This window comes from Zootoca vivipara, chromosome 1 (genome assembly GCF_965207765.1).
Source record: "Zootoca vivipara chromosome 1, rZooViv2.hap1.1, whole genome shotgun sequence".
Lineage (NCBI taxonomy): Eukaryota > Metazoa > Chordata > Lepidosauria > Squamata > Lacertidae > Zootoca > Zootoca vivipara.
In genome coordinates, this window is record NC_142582.1 from 68020572 (window position 1) to 68041363 (window position 20792).

A 20792-nucleotide genomic window follows, 5' to 3' on the forward strand; every position below is an offset into this window, starting at 1 on the left:
CTGCAGTCTGAAGTAACACCGACCAGAGGCAGAGGCTTCCCATCTCATCTACCATTTGCGCTTCAAAGTAACACAGCCATTTCTTATTTGCAGAGCTGAGAAGTCATTCATAATTCAGTGAAAGCTGCAAACTCGTGTTTCGTTTTGAAATAAAAATCACCTGAGTAAATTGCCAGTAAAGCTTCATCCTTTTGGCTTTGGCATAACTGCATTCAATTAGTCGGGGTCTGCCGTTCACATCTACCAGGCATCTGTTGTCATCATCATCAATGGTAGGACTTAGAACACCCACATGGAACTGCTGGTTACCTGTGTAATATACGTTCTGCAATGAGAAAACAACACATTTAGGGCTTTGAAGACGCAGGCAACATTTCTATGAGAAACCAATGCATGGACCTGAACTGAATCCCACACCACGCTTCAGCAACCAAAAGTCCTTTTTTCTAGTAAGAAGCAGTGTGATATTTCAAAGTTTTCAAAATATCATTTGAGGAGTTATCAAACAGAGGTGAGAGAAGGCAGATCAAGCTACCTGCTTGGTAGGACAATATAGTTCATGCACACTGTGGTAAAAGTTACCTAGGTATTACCATCTGTATTCTTCATCTTAATTTAATAATTGTAGTGCAGGAGTTTACAGGTTAACAAACAATAAAAGTAGGCAAGATACAACAGCATAAATCAATGCACAGCATGAATTTCACAGAAAAGTTTAAAATACTTGATGCTTCACCTGGTGCTGAAAATACCATAAAGAAGGTAGTTGGTGAGCCTTTCTGGAGAAGCTATTCCATAGCAGATGTGCTACTACCAAAAAGGCCCTCCTCTTGTTAGCTACCCACTGTCTTAATTGGAAAGCAAGAACTAGAACATCTATCTTTCTGAGCATAAGTTTTTAGATATCTATTTAATGGTGTTGGGAGGAGGGGTCTGGAGAATATTTTCGGACAAGATAGACCTATACAAAAGGGATGTGCTCCACTTCAATCAGGATAGAATAACAGAATTGTCTAGAAATAGACCACTTGCGCTTATTATCAAAAAGGTGCCAGATCGGTTTTATAATCATTCACATGGGGGAGGAAAGTCCTAGGTACTGAGAATGCAGGGGCACAATTCAGAGGGGCCAAGGCACCATAGGTAAAACATTTGGTGAAAGGAACTGTGTATATGTGTGTATATTCTGTAATGTATACACACAAGCCAAATTGTTCAAGCTGGAGTACTTGAATGTTGGAGTGCTAAATAAAGGTGGCCCATGTAATCAACATTGACTAAAGCAATTGCACCAGAATGATACAAAATACAGAATGTAGGCTGACATTTGCTCTAGAAACACAGTGATGAGAAATGACCTGGCTTTGGATTCACTTCATGCCATATATGATCTTCAAGACTGGTAGATAATTGTTGATGATATTAACAAAAAGGAGGCCTTTGAATCTCTTGATGAAAGTCTTTTATGTGGCTCTGAGAAGTCTCTGTTGTCATTAAGACAGATAATACGTTCTTCTGCTCTGACTCAACTGACATCTCACTCTGGATCTCAACAGATGGCACTCCCGGCACCTTCATACCACAGAGACTGCTAACAATCACACTTGTCTCGTTCTTTCAAAGGCACAAGTTGTCTAACTAGATCAGGCTTCAAGAAGCATCCAAGCATGTGGGCAGTGCCGAAGATAGCGATTGTGTGATCTTATTGTTGCTCCACCATTAAATGTTAATCACCGAAATGGATGATGTGTGAGTCTTCACACTCCATATAGACTTGTGTTTTAGAAAAGTTTGAGGGAAATGCCTTCTCGTGGGTCTTGATAGCACTTCTTGGTATCTGTTTATTTATTATTGATGCTGTGATAATTGACATCATATTTGTACATGCAACAGTGAGTACTTTGTCGTAAAATATTAAGCACAAAGGAGGAGGAAGAAAGAGCACACATAGAACAGTCGGGGGCTCTGCAGATCAGGGCAGGGATTTGTGTTTACTGCAGCAAATTCTTGGAGTAGATATGGAGTAAATGGCAGCATATAAAAGTTGAGTAGGGTATTAGGACAGATCAATATAGAAGTTAATTCCAGATCAGAAGGAGCTGTAAAAAGCTCACTTCTATCATTCATTCATGCTGCTTTTGCAGATAATTTTGATTATTTGGGTTCATATAACTTCATCTATGGTCTCTCTTATACTTCTTCCATATCAAAAATATTTGCAAGCTCTTGTCAACAACCTAATAAAGAATGATAGAACATCAACACTGATATTGCAGCTTGATCCAAGCCAAGTTCACTTGAAAGTCCATTTGTTCCCATTGGACCAAGTCTTATTGGCTTTTCATTTAATCATCCCTGATTGCAGAGGCACAGGGCCAAACCAGACGTGACATTAATTGCATGGAAGCAATTAACCGGCACAGTTTTAAAATTTAAATAGCTGCCACCAGTGGGGGACAATTCAACAGAACTGTGACATGCAAACATTTGATTGATTGCGTTTACACCTTACCTTTTCTTCCAAGGAGCTCAAGGTGGAGTACCTAGTGCTCCCCCTCTCCTCATTTAATCCTCGTGAGCTAGGTTAGACTGAGAGGCAGTAACTGGGCTCAAGGTAACCCAGTGAGTGTCACAGCCAAGGAATTTGAACTTGGCCTTCCAGATCTTAGTCTGACACCCTAATCACTACACCAGACAAGAAGAGGGAGGTGGTGAAGACATATTTTAGGGGGATGAACTAACTGTGATTAACACAGGAACGCAGGAAATTGCCTTATACCAGGTCAGTCAGACTTTTTGTTGTAGTTGTGTTCCAGCTATTCTGACTGGCAGCAGCTCCCCACAGGGTCTCAGTCATTTCCCACCCTATCATCTACAGCTAATCCTTTTGCTCTGCCCGCTTTATGTCTTGAGATCCTTAGCATGCAAGCAATGGTGACTGCCGAGCCTCCTAAAATAGATTAATAACTGTACTTTCTCAGCCACCCCCACATTTCTTAAGTACATCATCCTAGGTAAGATATAGAATTTCTGCCCAGGGAAACGGCATCCTCTTCAAAGGGGAAATCTTGACTCCAGTAATGCTAACAATAAAATGTTGCCAAGCTATCATGGGATGAACATTTGACACGAAGTTAATAACAAACTTTGAAAACCCACTGTAAATGATAAAGACTTCACTTGATGAAGAATGCTCCCATCACTGTAAATTATTCATTGAGGCCTGGTCTATGGTGTAGCAAAAAGTTACAGCAAGGTGTCCAACTTAACACAAGATGATTATCTGAAAGATAAATTGCAAGCTCCCTGGTGAAAGCTTAATGTACACCAATTTTCCAGCCTGAAAGCTATTCCTGATCCTTATGGCAGCTTTTCCAAGTGAAAACACACAGGAGAATGGTGTGCTGTTGCGCATTTGAAATGAGTGGATTCGGGAATGGTAGTTTACTTTCTAGCTGGTAACTTTCCCCCCTTTGAATGACAAAACTGTCAGCCTTGCAGTGATATTGCTTTTTATAGTCCTAGTGCCAACACCCTTATCATTTTCTCTGCCTTTTTAGGGCATGAACTGATGATTATTTGGATCATTTGTAATTTGAGATTTAAGAAGGCATCATTTGCCATTTTGCCCTGCATTCATCACTGTTTTGTTCCGTAGCAGTTTACACCAAAAACTAGGTTATATGCCTTGCTGTGGAAAAGAAGTACGTAACTTGTGTAATTTACATAATTAATTACATAAATTACATATAATGTGCACGTTACATTGTCCTTATGTTATTCCATCCCATTCATTTCGATTTAAAGTGAACACAATCCAAATTGGGGTGTGTGTGTGTGTTAATCTTGTATCGTTTGTGGTCTGAAAGAAATAGTAGTGAACACTGATTGTATTTGCTGGTTTTATTTCCATTCCCAATACAGGATGAATTAGCAAACATCAGCAATTTCTGCTCCCATTTCCATCAGAACTCTCTGACATCCATGTTTGTAGTACACATCTATGGAAACTGATCACAAGGAATTAAGGCTTTGTTAAAAGTGCACATACTCATCCCCCCGCCCCCTTTCAAACTTGCAATCACATATCACCTTTCCCTACATTTCCAAAAATGTTTGGATTTTATTGTCTTTTACCTGATTTTTGCTCAGCCTAGACTGAAGCACTGAAATCTCTCCTTGCAAGGAGTACTGAGGCTGGTAGTAGATTTTACATTGAGGACTGAAGCAACCCAGAAATACAGATCTCAAAGTAAAATCTCATGAAAGGTAAAGCATGACTTATATTGTCATTTATAGAAAGCAGCGGAAATGCATTGAAGCACAAAAATGAAGCACATGGTACAAAACAAAATAACAATAAAATCTTTGAAATTTAAATAGCAGTGGTACTTAAATGATCAACATGAGACTCCTAAATATATACTTATTTGGAAATAAATGTCATTTAAATCAATACTTCTGAATTATTTTCTATTGATCTTTTTGTAATGAAAAACTATACCCTGAGACGTCAAACACAGACACACTCCAGTCAACATCAGATACTTCAGAACTAATGATTTCTACTGTATAATTAAAGTACTTACTTAACTCTATGCTATTTAAATCAGTATGTTTTAACATGCTTAGCTTTTGCTGGATCAGGCCTTGAGTTTTTCTAAATATGCAAGAGTAAAACGGCTGGTTAAATCTTTTTTGAAATCCTACTTTTCTTTCTTGTCGTTTCCTTTGTCCTTTTAGAAATTGTTTTGGGGTTATAAATGGAATATGCTTTGCTTATTTTTCTAAAACGCTGTATGCACTTGACAAAACCTTTATAGAGGGATAAAATCATTGCTTAGTTTGTGAGTGAAAATATATCTGCTTTTTCCACCATTATGATGTAAAAGGTAAAGGTAAAGGGACCCCTGACCATTAGGTCCAGTCGTGACCGACTCTGGGGTTGCGCGCTCATCTCGCATTATTGGCCGAGGGAGCCGGCGTATAGCTTCCAGGTCATGTGGCTAGCATGACAAAGCCGCTTCTGGCAAACCAGAGCAGCACATGGAAACGCCGTTTACCTTCCCGCTGTAGCGGTTCCTATTTATCTACTTGCACTTTGACGTGCTTTCGAACTGCTAGGTTGGCAGGAGCTGGGACCAAGCAACGGGAGCTCACCCCGTCACAGGGATTCGAACCGCCGACCTTCTGATCAGCAAGCCCTAGGATCAGTGGTTTAACCACAGCGCCACCTGGGTACCAGCATTCAAACAACAGAAAGCTATTTTTTTGCCAGTTGTCAGGATTCATACAAAAGAGACTCTTGCTTTCTAAGTATCCCAAGCCCACTGCTATGAATGCAGAAGCGCAGATTGTAACTTGAACCCTCTAGCAATTGAAGTTCTTCCTTAGGGGCAAAAAATAGACCTACTGTTTTCACAAATCTCTGGCTTTGTCTTAAGCTTTTAGTACACAACTGAAAAAGCACTGAGGATCAAGTGTAAGGGCCCCAAAGCCAGTACAGTGGTATAATCTCTGCATTATACCAGCACTAGCTCTATGTTCTCATGTTACTACCTTAAGAAATACTAATACATATTGCCTTAATTCCTTAGAGTATAAATAAGTTGTATATTTACATTTATCCAAGAACATAAATAATGATATAATACAGCCACCCCTTCCTTCCTTCCTTCCTTCCTTCCTTCCTTCCTTCCTTCCTTCCTTCCTTCCTTCCTTCCTTCCTTCCTTCCTTCTCTCTCTTCCCTCCTTCCTTCCCTCTCTCTTCCCCTCTCTTGCCCCCCTCCCCAGTTTTGATCCTGGGTACACCCCTGTATCGGGCTCCTACTCACAATGACTTGGGAGAGAACAGTGTAATCCTCAGCCAAACTCAAGAAAATAATAAAAAGCAGTGGTGGCCTGTCCCATTTCACCACCTGAGGTGAAATGGGAAGGTGTTGCCCCGGTCCCCTCGGCCGAAGTCTCGCTTACCAGGGCTGTGCAGCAGTGGCTTCTGGTGAGGTCCCATGAGCTGTTGCTGAACTCTCCCAAGGTCTTGTGCAGCTCTTGCTGGAAACCACTCTCACAGCTTCTCCTTACTTCTCTGGTGGTGTGTGTGTGGATGGAACAAGGTGGCTGCCTCAGTCTGCCTTATGAGTAGACTGGCTGTGATAAAGGACAAGGGGTACCACTTGGTAAGCCCTTTTTTATTGGCTAGGGATGACATGCTGCATGCACCACCAAAGCTAAAGGGGTCAAAATAGCAATCTGTTGGAGCATAATTTATTTTATCAATTCAACTGGCAATTAATGCAACCAGAATGGTGCTCGGCCCTATTTGAAAGACGTTGAAGGTAGTTAATGTAGTCTGGAAATGCTCCAATGTGTGTAGAATCTTAATTCAGAACAGAAAACTCTTCTAGGTCTTTCTTAAATCTCTCTCAATTCCTACGCACACTAAGGAATCTATCTATTTATCTGTCTATTCTATATCTAGCCATCTATTTACACACACACCAATCCAGTGAACATGTTTCATGTACGGTACATGCTTCATGTGTGTGTTTCATGACCACATCCATTAGTGTCTCTAGTATCTCAAACAATGATCTTCAGATGGGAGGAGCCTGTCTTAGACCCCCCCCCCCGACACACACTTGATTGCGAAGCCTGCCCTGTTTATGCCTCTCTTCAGCAGAACCTGAATTCTCCTCTCCATCACTACACACCCCACATAAAGCCACTTGTTTTTTGTAAGCATCTGTCTGTCTGTCTGTCTGTCTAGAATGCATTCCTTGAGGGTACTTGGGGTGTTAAGATCCATCAGCCTCTTTAAGAGCCAACTCATATCTAATGAAAGGCTGTTTGACTGATCACTCTAGAGATACCTGTGCAGAAAAGCCTGCATCTAAGTATTACCAAGTGTTGTTATTTAATGGAGAGGAAGTTGAGACTTTGATTATAAAAGGCAACAGAGACATACTCTGATCTTAGCGCTATGATCCCACTGTGCAAGGCTGGAGACAGACCTCTGCCTGCTGCTTTTTAAATAGCAAACAGAGACTTGAACTCGAACTTCGACTCTCCAGAGATTATAAGGATATTAGGTGACTGCTAGGTGGGTGGATACAGTCTCCGAGCTGAAAAATGTTTCCCACTCCTGATTTAGCATGCTGAGAATGAGCTGTGATGAGCTTTAGACTCTCCCACTTCTCCCACCTCTACTTCCTCTAGTGTGGCTATAGACAAGAGCTCAAATTAGCCATAGCATGTCATGTCATCCAAACATGACAAACTGTGGCTGATGTTAACAATTGTTTGTTTGAAGCACAACGGTTTCGAATCATGGGCTATGAACAGGGGTAGGCAACCTAAGGCCCATGGGCCGGATGCAGCCCAATCGCCTTCTCAATCCGGCTCACAGACAGTCTGGGAATCAGCGTGTTTTTACATGAGTAGAATGTGTGCTTTTATTAAAAATGCATCTCTGCATTTAAACGACTAAACAACAACAACAACAACAACATTATCCACAGTTTAGGGTTCATGTAACACACTAAACTGTGGTTAAGGAAAATGGCAAATGGCTGCATCTACACTCTTCCTTGCAACTGTGACAGGGGAGGAGAAAGGACAGGGGAGCATGCAGACCTGAGATTCACTGTGGCTTGTTCTCATCACAGGAAACTATGGTTTTACCATGATGTCCAAATGTAGCCTCTAAAACTGGAGAAGACAATAGCTAGCAAGTTATTTATTTATTTAAAGTTGCCTACAGACCTCATACTTTCCTGCTCACCAGTTGAAAATAGCTAATGAACTAACAGTTCAAAGTTCCTGAAGTGTAACAATTACTTGAGATCTGGAACTAGTTTGCTCTATCTCCCCCTGGAGATTAGCTGCTTTGGCATTTCTAGCCGAATCAATTTACTAATTAATCTCACTTCATTGATTATCTTTTCCTGCAGGTGTTCTAATTAACATGTCAGCTTCACATTTCAAGACAACAATTTGAAATCTGACTGCTTGGAAACAATGTAAAATGCTTTTTAAAAAAACCACACAGCAAAACTCAAATAGAAATAAGGAAATGTGGACTTTAAAAATTAAAAACGAACTATTCCCGATAAATAATTACTTGGGGGGGGGGGAAATGGATCAAAAGAATCCTATAATTTATCTGTCTAATGTAGAGTCAGGGACACTAATCACGTTATATGAAGTCAAGTTTTCTCTATTTAGGGATGAAGATTAATAAATATATACATTTAGGATTAAGAATAAAGGGGGAAGATGGGGACATGAGCTTCTGGGATACAGGAATAAGACTGGTGATCTTAACCCTATATTTGTCGTTTAGTTGTGTCTGACTCTTCGTGACCCCATGGACCATAGCACGCCAGGCACTCCTGTCTTCCACTGCCTCCCGCAGTGGTCAAACTCATGTTCGTAGCTTCGAGAACACTAACCCTATATAAGATGGGTAAATTTTATGAGAAATTGATTGAAAAAACTAATACCATTTTGCATCACCCTCTGAGCTCCCTATCCCCCAACACCAGCAAGGTGCAATGGGAATCTGTGCAAGAAGCACCTGGTCGCGCTCCCCCCAGATTGTGCATGACGTGCATATGACGTCAAATGATGCTGGGGCCACTCAATGTATGTGGGGGGAGGGCAAGTTGATGCCACGGATGTATCTTGAGTCGGCATGGGGTAAAGGTGCCATTTGCTGTCCTGCCTCCAGTGACAGCTTTCAGGTTACAGATCAGGGAAGCTCCAAAATGCAGCTCACACAAAGCAGTTATTTATTGTGAAGATTTCTCATCTTCATAAGCAGTTCTGAAAAGTGCTTGACAGCAAGCAATATTTTTATGAGATGAAATCACTTGCTTCAAAGTAATAATAAAGATGTCACTCATGCCAATCCTTAGGTATTTACTCAGAAGTAAATTTCATTGATTTCAACGGAATTTGTTTTTGAGAAAATGTTTTCCATCTCGGTATATAAACTGCACTTCCAGCAACAATATTAGTTTATTCTACTTACAACGCGGCCGTAAACACATTTGCTTGGAAGCCAATCCTATTGATTTTAGGGGCACTTAGTTTCACATAAGTGTACTTCGGTTTGAAGCAGAGTCATCTGCAAATTCAATGCCTTTTGAATTTAGCTCTCAAGAGACGCAAACACTACACAGTTATAATGCATAGAAATAAAGACTTCATATTTCAGAAAGGCATGGAAAGTGAAGTAGAAAAAACATAATAGTTGTAAGCCAGGATCTGTATCATGTTTTCCAAAAGCAATAAATAGCCTCTGTCTAACAAGTTTCTAAAACAAGCTTTACAAAAGCACCCAAATGGTCTGTGAAAGCTCCCCTTAAACCCAGCTATTTCTTTAATTATGAGCTATTTCATTTAATTAATTAATTAATTAATTAATTAAAGAAATAGCTGGGTTTAAGGGGAGCTTTCACAAACCTTGAACTATTTGCATGTCAATTAATTAATTAATTGACATGCAAACAGTTCAATCATTTTTTCAAAAGGCAACTTTCTTCTGTGTCTTCAATGTTTACAGGAGACTGTGTTGCTAGATCCACCACTGATGTCATGTGTGATGACAATCCAAGGTTATGTTCCTTGGACGTACATTTATTAGTATGAATGTCTGCATAGGTCAAGCCTATGATTAAAACCAGTTTTTCCTAGTTAGGGGTCAGCACCAACCCACAGGTGTTCAGGAGTCATGGCTAGTGCCGAACAGGACACCAGAGGTAGGGTTACCAGCATGGTCCCACCACTCCATCTCCAAACAATAGAAAATGAATAAATAGGGCCCTGAATGTTATCTGAATACCCAATATAGTGCCCAACAGATGTTGGACCACACCTCCCATCAGCCCTAGTGAGCATGGTCAATGGCAAAGGATGATGGGAGTTTTAGTCCACAACATTTATAGGGCACCATATTGACTAACTTTGATTTAGAATACTGTATGCTGATTCCACCCAACACTACTTGCCATCAATTTGTGAACATCTCAGCATTCACAATGACTAACTCCATCTTTTGGTGTAGTACTTTGTTTATGCACTCTCACTGGAAGTCAGGTATCTGGATGAAGAAAGCATGAAGGCCAGTTGCTAGGAGGCAACCGGGCCAAAGCTTCCTTGTCCAATTCCAGCTGTGCAATATTGACTGGCTGGGATAGACCGTAACAGAGTGGCACAATCTACTGAAAGTAACACACTCTGGATTGGGAACTTCTGCATGATGGATGTTTTCAATCTGTGGTGCATTACTGTCAATGGCCTGAAAACATGTGTGGGGAAATGCATGAAAAGTGAAAGGAAGGGGTTTCTTTAAAAACAACAACTGGTGTACCTCAAAATGGCAAGTTTGGCAGCAAAAATCTAAACTCACAGAAATTCAGTGCCATAGTCAGAACACCCTGACGAAGAATATGGCAGTTTGGGATTCAGAATTTAAATGAAACCTATGTACTAGGACTTCACGTTATAAACAGTGGCACTGGTAGAAGAAGAAGAAGAAGAGTTTGGATTTGATATCCCACTTTATCACTACCCGAAGGAGTCTCAAAGCGGCTAACAATCTCCTTTCCCCTCCTCCCCCACAACAGACCCACCCTGTGGGTGGGGCTGAGAGACTTCAAAGAAGTGCGAATAGCCCAAGGTCACCCAGCAGCTGCATGTGGAGGAGCAGAGACGCGACCCCGGTTCCCCAGATTACGAGTCTACCGCTCTTAACCACTATACCACACTGGTACGGACTTTGCCCATGAATAAACTATCAGGTCAACAAAGAAAAGAAAACCAAACCAAACTAAACCATGGAACAGATGGCTCAGCAGTAGTATCCGGTTAGTTGACTCCCCATTCCCAAACTTAAGTCTCAAAAATTTCTTGCATAACAGTTCTTCTTCATCATAGAATGATAATGGACACCTTCTGTTTGAGCCTTTTTTTAAAAAGTGAAGAATTCATCCCAAGGCGAATCTCTGTTGTTGGTAAAATACCATATAAATTTTACATTATTTCTAGGACACCACTTTGAATTGTGCAAAGCATTGATGCTCTTGTACACATATACTTAATAAATTGAACATGGGAGACAAATAAAGGACTATTTGGAGAATCAAACTAAGCTTTCAGGCACCATCAATAATTCCACTAAGCCATTATAACTTGCAGCAGAAGCAAAATGGTATAAAATGTTAAGAGGTCTCTTACAAATCTGCTTGTTTCCAGCTGAATCCCTGAAATAAAAACAAACTGCATTTTCTTTCCACCCTAGAATTAAAATTGCTGGCTTCTGAACCTTTTTTTTTTTTTTTTTTTAAGAGAGCTTTGTATTTATTACAGTCAGAACCACAGGAGGACCTGCATGTGAGAGACTGAATGTCTAGCACTATTTGCTCTTCGTGTCTTGCCCTTGTCAAGACTTACAATGAGAGGGTAGTGGGGAAACCTAGAGAATTAAAAATTGCGCCACTTGTACTTAAGGACTTAAAAGATGAAGAACTGACTAAAGAGCACGTTGGAGGCCAACAGACTGGTTCACACAAGATGGTAGACCCTTTGTGGAAATCTTGGGAGGCTTGTAAAGCAGCCACACTATTTGGGGCTAGGCAGCATCCATGCTGTTTGGAGACTGTCACATGCTTCTGGGTTTTGTGCAATCATAGAAGCTCCAGAAAGAGGTGTTGGAATTAGGAAAATAACAGCAGTCACATATCTGCTGAGTCAGGGGTAGCCAAAGCGGTGCCCTCACTCCTGTTAGTCCAGCTAGTGCGGGTTGATAGTCAGGGATTCGAGGAGTTCACAAATCTGGGGTTCCCCAACATTTTGGCTGCCCCTGCGTGAATTGAAGGCATTGACTAACACACACAATAGGGGCCTGGCCATGAGCGCCACCCAGTCCATCTCACGGTGGAGTAACTTACTTGAGAGATTCCCTCACCTCTTATGTTCCCACTTAGATCTGCCAAACTGGCACTTTTGCAAGTGCCTCATAGCAGCCATTTCACACTTGCACGAAATCAATCTTTTAGTGTGGCATCGCCTGCACTTTTAAATTCCCTGCAGGCACCTTCACTGTATTGTTTACAGAGCCTGTCCAGGCATGCCTACCCATGTGTGTGATTTTATGAGGTATACTTTAAAAATAAATAAATTAATAATTTTATTTTATATTTAATTTTATGATGTAACTTGCTTTTGATTATTGCTTTTCAATGGTATTTTAAAAGAATATTCTAGTCACTTGGAGGTCTTTTGTTCTAGAAAGTGGACTTCTACTTTTGTTAAATAAACCAATATTGAATCGGACTCAAGGTGGAAGGAATGGAAAAGTCAGTGACAGAATGCCCATAAATTTGCAACTAATTTTCAAGACATTAGGGGGCAGCAACAAATGTTTTCATTTGTTTGTTAAAGGTATTGTACAAGAGAGTAATAATATAATACTGTATAAAACCACAGATTAAAAAGACAAGTAACAGCTGAAACATAGCAGCTAATTAAAATTGGATCAAGGAAATAAACAACTATTTGACTTTTAGAAGACATCTGAAATGGGAAGTTTTTAATGTTTGATGTTTTATTGCGTTTTTAATATTTTGTTGGGAGCTGCCCAGAGTGGCTGGGGCAACCCAGTCAAGATGGGCGGCATATAAATAATATCATCCTCATCAACACCGCCACCACCAATATCACCAAAAATGTATCAGACATAGCAGCTCTTATGGGTGGTATCCAACAAAGTAGTCCTCTAGTACAAAACCTTCTGTCTGTGCAATGAATTTCCCCTCCCTTTCCTTATCCTATTATGGGCTTTCCCCCAACTGTGCAGAGCAGATTTGAGGGGGTGCACAGGAGGAAAGAGCAGCAGTTCCATTGTGCAAACAGATATCCTTATGCTAATGGAACTGCTTTGTTGGATTCTGCCTTCTGTTCATGAGTATTATAGAGGATCACTGATAATTTAACTGGTTGGAAGGGGAAAAGAAAGAAGCCAAGATTCAATTATGCTGGGTTGTATTACAAACATATAAAAGCAACATATATTGATATGAATTGGCATTTTGTCAAGGTAAAAAGATACATTTCTCACTTGGCAAGAATTTTGGATGGTTATTTTTCTTTTTGAGTTAAGATTTATTTGATGTACAACCCACAACCATGAAAATAAATGGGAATGTTGCTATTTGGCTAAACAGGTTAAAGGTTGCTGGCTAACAAAGTATGTTTACTACATTACATGTTGACTTGGAGGTAAGCTTCGCTGAGTTCAATGTGAGTTCAATGGAATTTTACTCTACTGTGAGTCTAGTTTTATTTCATTGTATGTGAAATAAATTATGGTGAAAAGTTGAAGAACAGAGGCACATATGAAGGCAAATAATTTTTTTTTTTTGCATAACCCTACAAAGCTGCAATTATAAGTATGCTTACCCAGAAGTCTCAATGAGACCAACACAGCTGCTGTGGATACATTATTAGGAACATTCTGCAATGTAATTCTGCAAGCCAGAATGTAATTCTGCATTATTATTATTATTTTAAAAACTTGAGTTAACTTTGTTTAGAATTTTTCTTATTCCTTTTTGCAGTTGAGTTTTTAAATATTGTCTTACTTAAACCAATTTGCTGCTAAATATGGATGTGGTCTCGAAATAAAATGTAGATTTAAACATTTATTGAGAGACATTTAACATATGAACTGTCACTGCAAAAATTTGTTTCATACAATACCAACAGTCACACTCTATTTGTATGGACATCTTCCGTAATTTCTCTAATATCACTGCAACCACATGGGGTTTGGACTTACTCTCCAACTGAAGGCAGTGGGAACTTTTCCTCTGGCAGAGTTTTAAGTGGGCAGAATACTTGCAATATTGAGCATGACTCAGCCAAAGTGAAATTAATTTAACAAGTCCCATTAACTCCAATGGAAGAGTTAAGCACGTGCATAAATCTCTCCCATGGAGATCAACAGGTTCAAGAGTGCTAACCCCCGTAGCCTGCAATATTTCTATTACATTTGCAAAAAAAGAAAAGAGCAGTAAATCTTAGGTAGAATGGTATAATGCTTATTGCATCCAAAACTAAAAATAGGCTGCCTGTACCCTGTTGAGAATATCCTGCGGAGATAAAAATCACAATCTAGGGTTGGCTGATTTTGTTCGGCAAAATGTAAAATACTGTACACAAAAATATCAAGAGAATTTGATTTACTTGCAATTCAGGCAGAGCTGTGCCAAGCACAACTGGAGGAAAGGGGTATCTCTTTCAAGCAGTAGTTTTTGGGCTGCAGAGTTTTCAGAACAGTGGTACCTTGGTTCCTGAACTTAATCCGTTCTGGGAGTCCGTTCAACTCCCGAAATGGTTCGAAAACCAAGGTGTGGCTTCCGATTGGCTGCAGGAGCTTCCTGCACTCAATTGGAAGCCGCGGAAACCACGGAAGCTGCGCCGGACGTTTGGCTTCCGAAAAATGTTCGCAAACACTCACTTCCAGGATTGTGACGTTTGAGAGCCGATTTGTTCATGAGCAAATCTTGGTACTGTTCAAGTACCAAGGTACCACTGTATAGTATAACGTAGTCCCTGATGTTTGGGGGTCATCTGTGTACTGGGCAAACTGCTAACTCTAACTTTTCTTATAGGATTATTGAGGGAATAAATGATATATAAGGAATTACAATGTACTTTATACATGTGCTATAGAAATTGGGGGGGGGGGTTAGTAATAGGATAACTTATCTTGTGTCCTGGACCCATTCCTAACTATATGTTCTAAGTTGGGTTCATCAGGTGCTTTTGTCCCAGGGACCCTGACGACATCTTTCTCCCTTTCATCCCCCCCATGTGTACCAAAATGCATATATTAGAGGGAGTGTGTATAAATGTGCATATATTAGTGAGGGAAAAACATTCAAAACACACTATACATGGGGAAATTTCTTACAAAAAGGTGTGTATCAGGCGAAACTGCATACAAAATATGTACATTAAGAGAAATTTGCACTAAAATGAATTTTCATGAGGCTATTTAAAACAACAAAACAAAAAACCAATTATCACAAACCGATGCAGAAATGTGGAGAATGGGAAAATGAGAACCTGAAACTGTCAGATTTGTCCAATCTCTGGTGAAACTTTACAGAGGCATCTGGGACATTCAAGAGCTTACAAGAGACTAAGGTCATCTGGCTCCAGGGCTACATTTGATTACCCAAACCATCCAAATATTTAACAATGTGTGAGAAAGAAACCCCTGTTTAAAAAGCTTTCAGCCTGGTTTGTATATTGCATTTTTTTTTTGGGGGGGTGTCTTCTCTATTATGACATAACACCCTCCAAAGTTCAGCAGTAGGGAGAAGACATGAAACAGCACAGTACTGGATTTGGGGTGCTTATTTTTAGCAGAACAGAGTTATACTCAGCCAAGGAAATTAAACATAATTTTAAAATGCACTTTGTCTCCTATGTGAGTTAATGCTACGCTGTTTTGATTTGAATTCTCCTCATGGCTTCGTATTTACATAAATTCATCACAGACCCACATATGGGGTGCACATTTTGCATCTCCCGGTTTGTACGTATATTTATTTTACTCATGTGATTTACATTACCTCAAATGTACATGGAGTAAATAAACAAGCCAAATAAATTCTAACTGTGGATAAAAGCCATACTTCGCAACAGAGTGAACCTATTATTGATTCAAATACCCGTATTTCTCCTTTCATAGTGAACCAGGCCTACAGTGTGCAGTATGTTGACTAAAATGAAATGTGTAAGACAGAGCTTTAAGTTGCATATTATGGGTAAGAACCAACAGGTCTCCCCAGCTAGGAGAGGAACTGCAGGTATTGCTCCTGGAGTTGGAGTTGCCATCTCTGATCCCAGGAGGTGTGCCAAGCCCACTTCAGAAAGCTGTAATTGCAATGATCAGCTTTTCTTTTTTGAGAAACGGGGGGGGGGGGGGCTTGATTTTGTGCCCCTTGCTTCTCCCTTTGCAACAGATTGATATGATTACTCCTCTGTAGAGGAGAAAACACAGCTCCTCCAGCACTGGCCTGAAACTGGCCGGGTGGGGGCAGCATGATGCTCACAGGGGTCCTGCTCTTCATTTGATTATCGTGATATAATTTTCCTTTATAGTGACTCATAATGAAAATATAAAGGAATTCAAAGTTGTTTACTACAAGTCTAAAAACAAACAAAAACATTTTGACAAAGATGCCACTTACCCTTTCTGTGGCAGAGGGACTTTTCCTTTGCATGTTTAAAGCATTTTCATGGGACAAAGAGAGAGGTTTGCAAATATTAAGAGCTGCATGTGGATTGCTGCTTGGGAGGGGAAAGATCATGGGGTGCTGAAGGCTGGAAGAGAATTCAAATTTGCAACAAGAACAAAGCTAAATATTATAGTTGCCGGTAGAATTAAGCAGTGCAGCAAGTGTGCGGCAATGAGCCAGCAAGAGTAGCGGAAATAATACAATGGCATGCTAGTTTTGTTCCACAATTTAGCTCTGTTTTGGAAAAAGAAAGACGGTTGCAGCCAAATGAATTGCTCATAGGGATAATCATGAAACGTCTTCCGGATTCTTATTACTGCATACAGGCAGGGCTTTTCCGCAATGTCAGGAGAAGTTATTTATAGGTGGCAACAGGCGCCCAATGTGTTAATGAGGGACTAGTCAGCAGCCACAGTGAGTTGATGGGAGGCTATCGACATTTTTATTCACTACACTGCATTAGCTCTGAAGTAGGCACCACACAATTAGGGCCTTTTCATTTTGTGAAAATCAGCTCAGATTTAGCTCAATGTTCGAATGGACGGAATTGCATCTCAACCATAAAATAGCTTCAGGTTGGGGCAGAGGTATTATGAGATTGGGATGTGCTCAGGACCAGCATTTTTATCTCGGTTCAGAGATTACTCCGGACTGTTTCCCAGCCATTATATGCATACTTCCCATCCTTTAGGAAGTGCTGGCTGGGGCTGATGGAGCTGTGGTCCCAATGGGGGTGGGCACCAGGTTGGTGAAGGCTGCCTCGAGGCCTAGTTTCCTGTGAAAAGCTGATCACACTATCTCACAGACCACCTTGCAACCATATCGCTATTCCTCTGGAGCTGTAGAATCTCAAGGTGTGCTTCTGGAATGCACCACAGAACGATTTCTGCCTTCTACAATTGTCTTAAGGCGACGTACAATAAAAAAGCCCCCCCCCCCCAGTTTTAAAACCCTAAAACAATACAAAATAGACACTCAAGGCATTTCCCACTCATCCAACTAAGAACAAAACCTGTTGGAACAAATATGTCATCAGTTGTTTCCAAAAAGCACAGGTAGCGGGCACCTGCTATATCACGACAGGGATGCTATTTGCACAGAGCAGAAGCAGGTTCACTAAAAGCCCTGCTCTGAGTTATTGTGGAGTGGGCCTCTGAGATCTTTGGGACTTGCAGAAGAACTCTTCCACAGACTGCAGGGATTTGCTGGGTAAAGAAGGAATGCTTAACAAGTGAGCAGGAGTTGTCTGTTGATTGATCCAGGCTGTACATTTCTATCTGTGCACTTAAAAATATTTGCTGTGTGCTTAGTTATTTTACTTATAGGCAGCTTACTATATTTACAGCCTCTTAAAGTCGCAATTTGGAGTCTGCTTCTAAAACATGTACTGTGTGAAATGACCCTAAACGAGCTAATAACAAATGAGAGTTGAACTCATGCGCATCCTTCATGTCATTTCACTTTTATGAATATTAGATATGTATTTTTTACTGATGCATTACTCCCCTATTTGACATATCAACATATATAATTAAAAGGGCAAAATATCTTAAGACATGCCATCTTTTCGAGTGCTTTTACTTGAAAAAAAATGCACATTCCATGCAACACTGACAAGGCAATCCTATGCATGTTCCCTCAGAAGCAAGCTGAATCTCAAGGAAGCTTCCTCTCAAATGTACATGGGATTGCAGCCTCAGCAGATTTTAAGGTCTGTTTCCTCACAAGCTATTTTTGACTGTTTCATTCCCCTCATTCTTTGCTTGTGATCTTCAAGGTACCGTACCACCTTGGTCACTTTGGTATCTCTCTCCTTACATCACAGTTGCTGACGTGAGATGTTTCTCTTTTGCGCAGTGCTGCACTGAAAGCTTTCTTTTAGCAAAGAAAAACTGGTCATATGACATGCCCGATTTAATTCTCATTCCATTCTCATGGGGGAAGGGCACAGGCGGTGCTCTAGTGGAATTCTGGCGAATCTGCCAGCCAAGTATGCAGTAGGTATTGTTTGAAGCCGAGCCATAGTAAAAGCTCTCCGAAGAGTGGGATCAGTGATGTCCACCAAGTAGTTGGCACAGACTTTGACTGCTTTTAGTCGGGGAAACCAATAAGAAAACCTAGAGGTTTTTTTATCGTCTTATAAAATATAAAATGTATATTAAAATGTTTTTATAAAACAGCATCTTATCTTACAAGCCAAACAATGTATAAAAAAAAATAGAAAAGTGTCTCTATATGTCATTTAGATCATTATTTCCCCCATTATTTTTACATTTGAAAGCCAAGGATACACTTCTGGTTCTTCAGTCCATCTGTGTTTAAGAGATACAGTCATACCTCGAGTTACGAACACCTCGGGTTATGAACTCCGCAAACTTGGAAGTATTTTCGCCCCGCGTGCAGTCTGCGCATGCACAAAGCGTGAAAATCGCAGAAATTGTGCTTTGGGCATGCACAAAATGGGGCTTTGGGTTACAACCATTTCGGGTTACGAACTGCGTGCCAGAATGGATCGTGTTCATAACCCGAGGTACCACTGCATGGATAATTCTGGCAGCTTCCATACTGGGCCGTTGCTGTAAAATAGCCATGCTTTGTTCTCAGGGAACCTGCATGACACTATGAGAAAAATATGCTCCTCCCAGTTTATCAGCTTTCATTTTTTTCAAAGCTCAGAAAATCAGACCTTTTAACATTAACAAATTGGAACAGCTGCACAGTTCCCCCACTTTGTAGCTATTCTTACTGGTTATAGTCGGTTGTACATCCACCCACACTACCTTCTCTATTGGTCTACTATCTCACCTATCCAAGAATAAACTCTATCCTTTAACCTTCTCCTTTTCAAATGCCTTTTATATCCATTTCTCTTCTCTCCCCTTAAATGGTACGGGAGACCCAAGTTTGGGAAACTCTGCTTGATCTTTAAAACATGAACCTGATTTTTTTAAATTATTCCAGCAAAAAGCTTGTGATGTTCTCCCTAGTACCACTGTTAGCTACTACATACAGCCTTCAGCTGTGACCCAGCGCAGGAGAAAAGAATGTAGGGTTTTAGGAAGGCAATCTGCTTCCACTTTTTAAAAAATTTTTATGGTTCATGGTATCTATTAAACTATATGGACGTTTCACAATACAAATGTCTGAAAGAAAACAAATCAGAATCCACTATCTTAATTTGTAAGTTACAAAATACATAAACACAATGCTTCCTAAAATTGAGAAATCAATGTGTCTGTCTCGGGAGAAAGAGCTGTTTCTTAGCCATTCTGAATGATTATGAACTGTGCTTCAGTCCAAAAATAACATTTTTTAATCTACAGTTCCAGAAATGGATGTGAAACTTACACTGCTCCATTTCCTACATATACACAAGAATAGCTGAAGTATCCTTACAATGATTTTGGAATTAACGGGCATGGAATAGATTTTCTCTGACCTAGAATAATATCATTTTACAGCTTATTTTCCCATTCAAGTGGAACAGAGAAAATGACCAGTTCTGCTTTCAGGTCTTTAGAATGACATTTCTACATATTCAATTCAAAATTGAGCTGTCATTTCCCTCATCCTTCCTTCCTTTGCTATGAGCTGAAATCACCACCCTTCTTCCTCCCCCCCCCCATTTTTTAACAGCTTATGATATCAAAGAAGAGACAAACTTAGGCCTATAAGAATCTAACCATAGACAGGTCTTGGTGTACACCTGTCTGCAAGTGGACACACCAGAGATAAGCAACCTGTGAACCTCTAGATTCTGGTGCATCTCAATGCCCTTCAACCATTTAGCATGGTCAATGGTCAGGGATGATGGACATTGTAACCACAGGTCCTCCTTCCCTGAGCTACCACAAGCCTAACACATAATATTGTGCACAAGCAGTTCCAGGTGTCTGGATTTGTGCCTTTTAAATGGTGCACCCAGTGTTTTATTTATTTATTTAACATGGTTGCTGTTGTTGTTTAGACTCTGCCTTGGGGCCATAGGCCCAGAAGGAAATTAACAAAAACAATGCAAAACAAAAACAAAAACAAACCAGAATCACTTTAGGGGGTGTTGTTGGATTGTTGTTTTTATTTTGAGCATATATATTGTGGTTTTTATGTTGATATTTTCTGTGAACCGCCTTGAGACCTCCAGGTATAGGGCAGTATATAAATTCTAATTCTAATAATAATACTGTAAATTAGAATAAAACAGGATCAGCCAGCAAAAAAAAAAATCCTCAGCAAAATATTAAACAAACCCAGCGTGACCCCAGAGCTCATTGAAATAAAATCACCTCAACGTGACAGCACAAAGCCATCAAAAGAGAAAATTCTTTCTGGTAGGATATTGCAAAGTATCCTGTTTCTCATATTTTAAGACATACCCATAAAATAAGCCATAGCAGGATTTTTAAGCATTCAAGGAATATAAGCCATACCCCGAAAATAAGACATAGTGATAGGTGCAGCAGCAATGCCGGCCGCGGCAGG

At 40.2% G+C, this 20792-nt stretch overlaps 1 protein-coding gene across 1 annotated transcript in view; it reads right to left on the bottom strand.

Moving 5' to 3' along the window:
- The window catches only part of GALNT18 (polypeptide N-acetylgalactosaminyltransferase 18), a 271487-nt gene that overhangs the window by 11868 nt on the left and 238827 nt on the right, over window positions 1-20792 (bottom strand). Inside the window, exon 10 of the mRNA XM_035119072.3 lies at window positions 161-325. Within this exon, the coding sequence (XP_034974963.3) occupies window positions 161-325 (165 nt within the window). The remainder of the gene's footprint in view (window positions 1-160; window positions 326-20792) is intronic.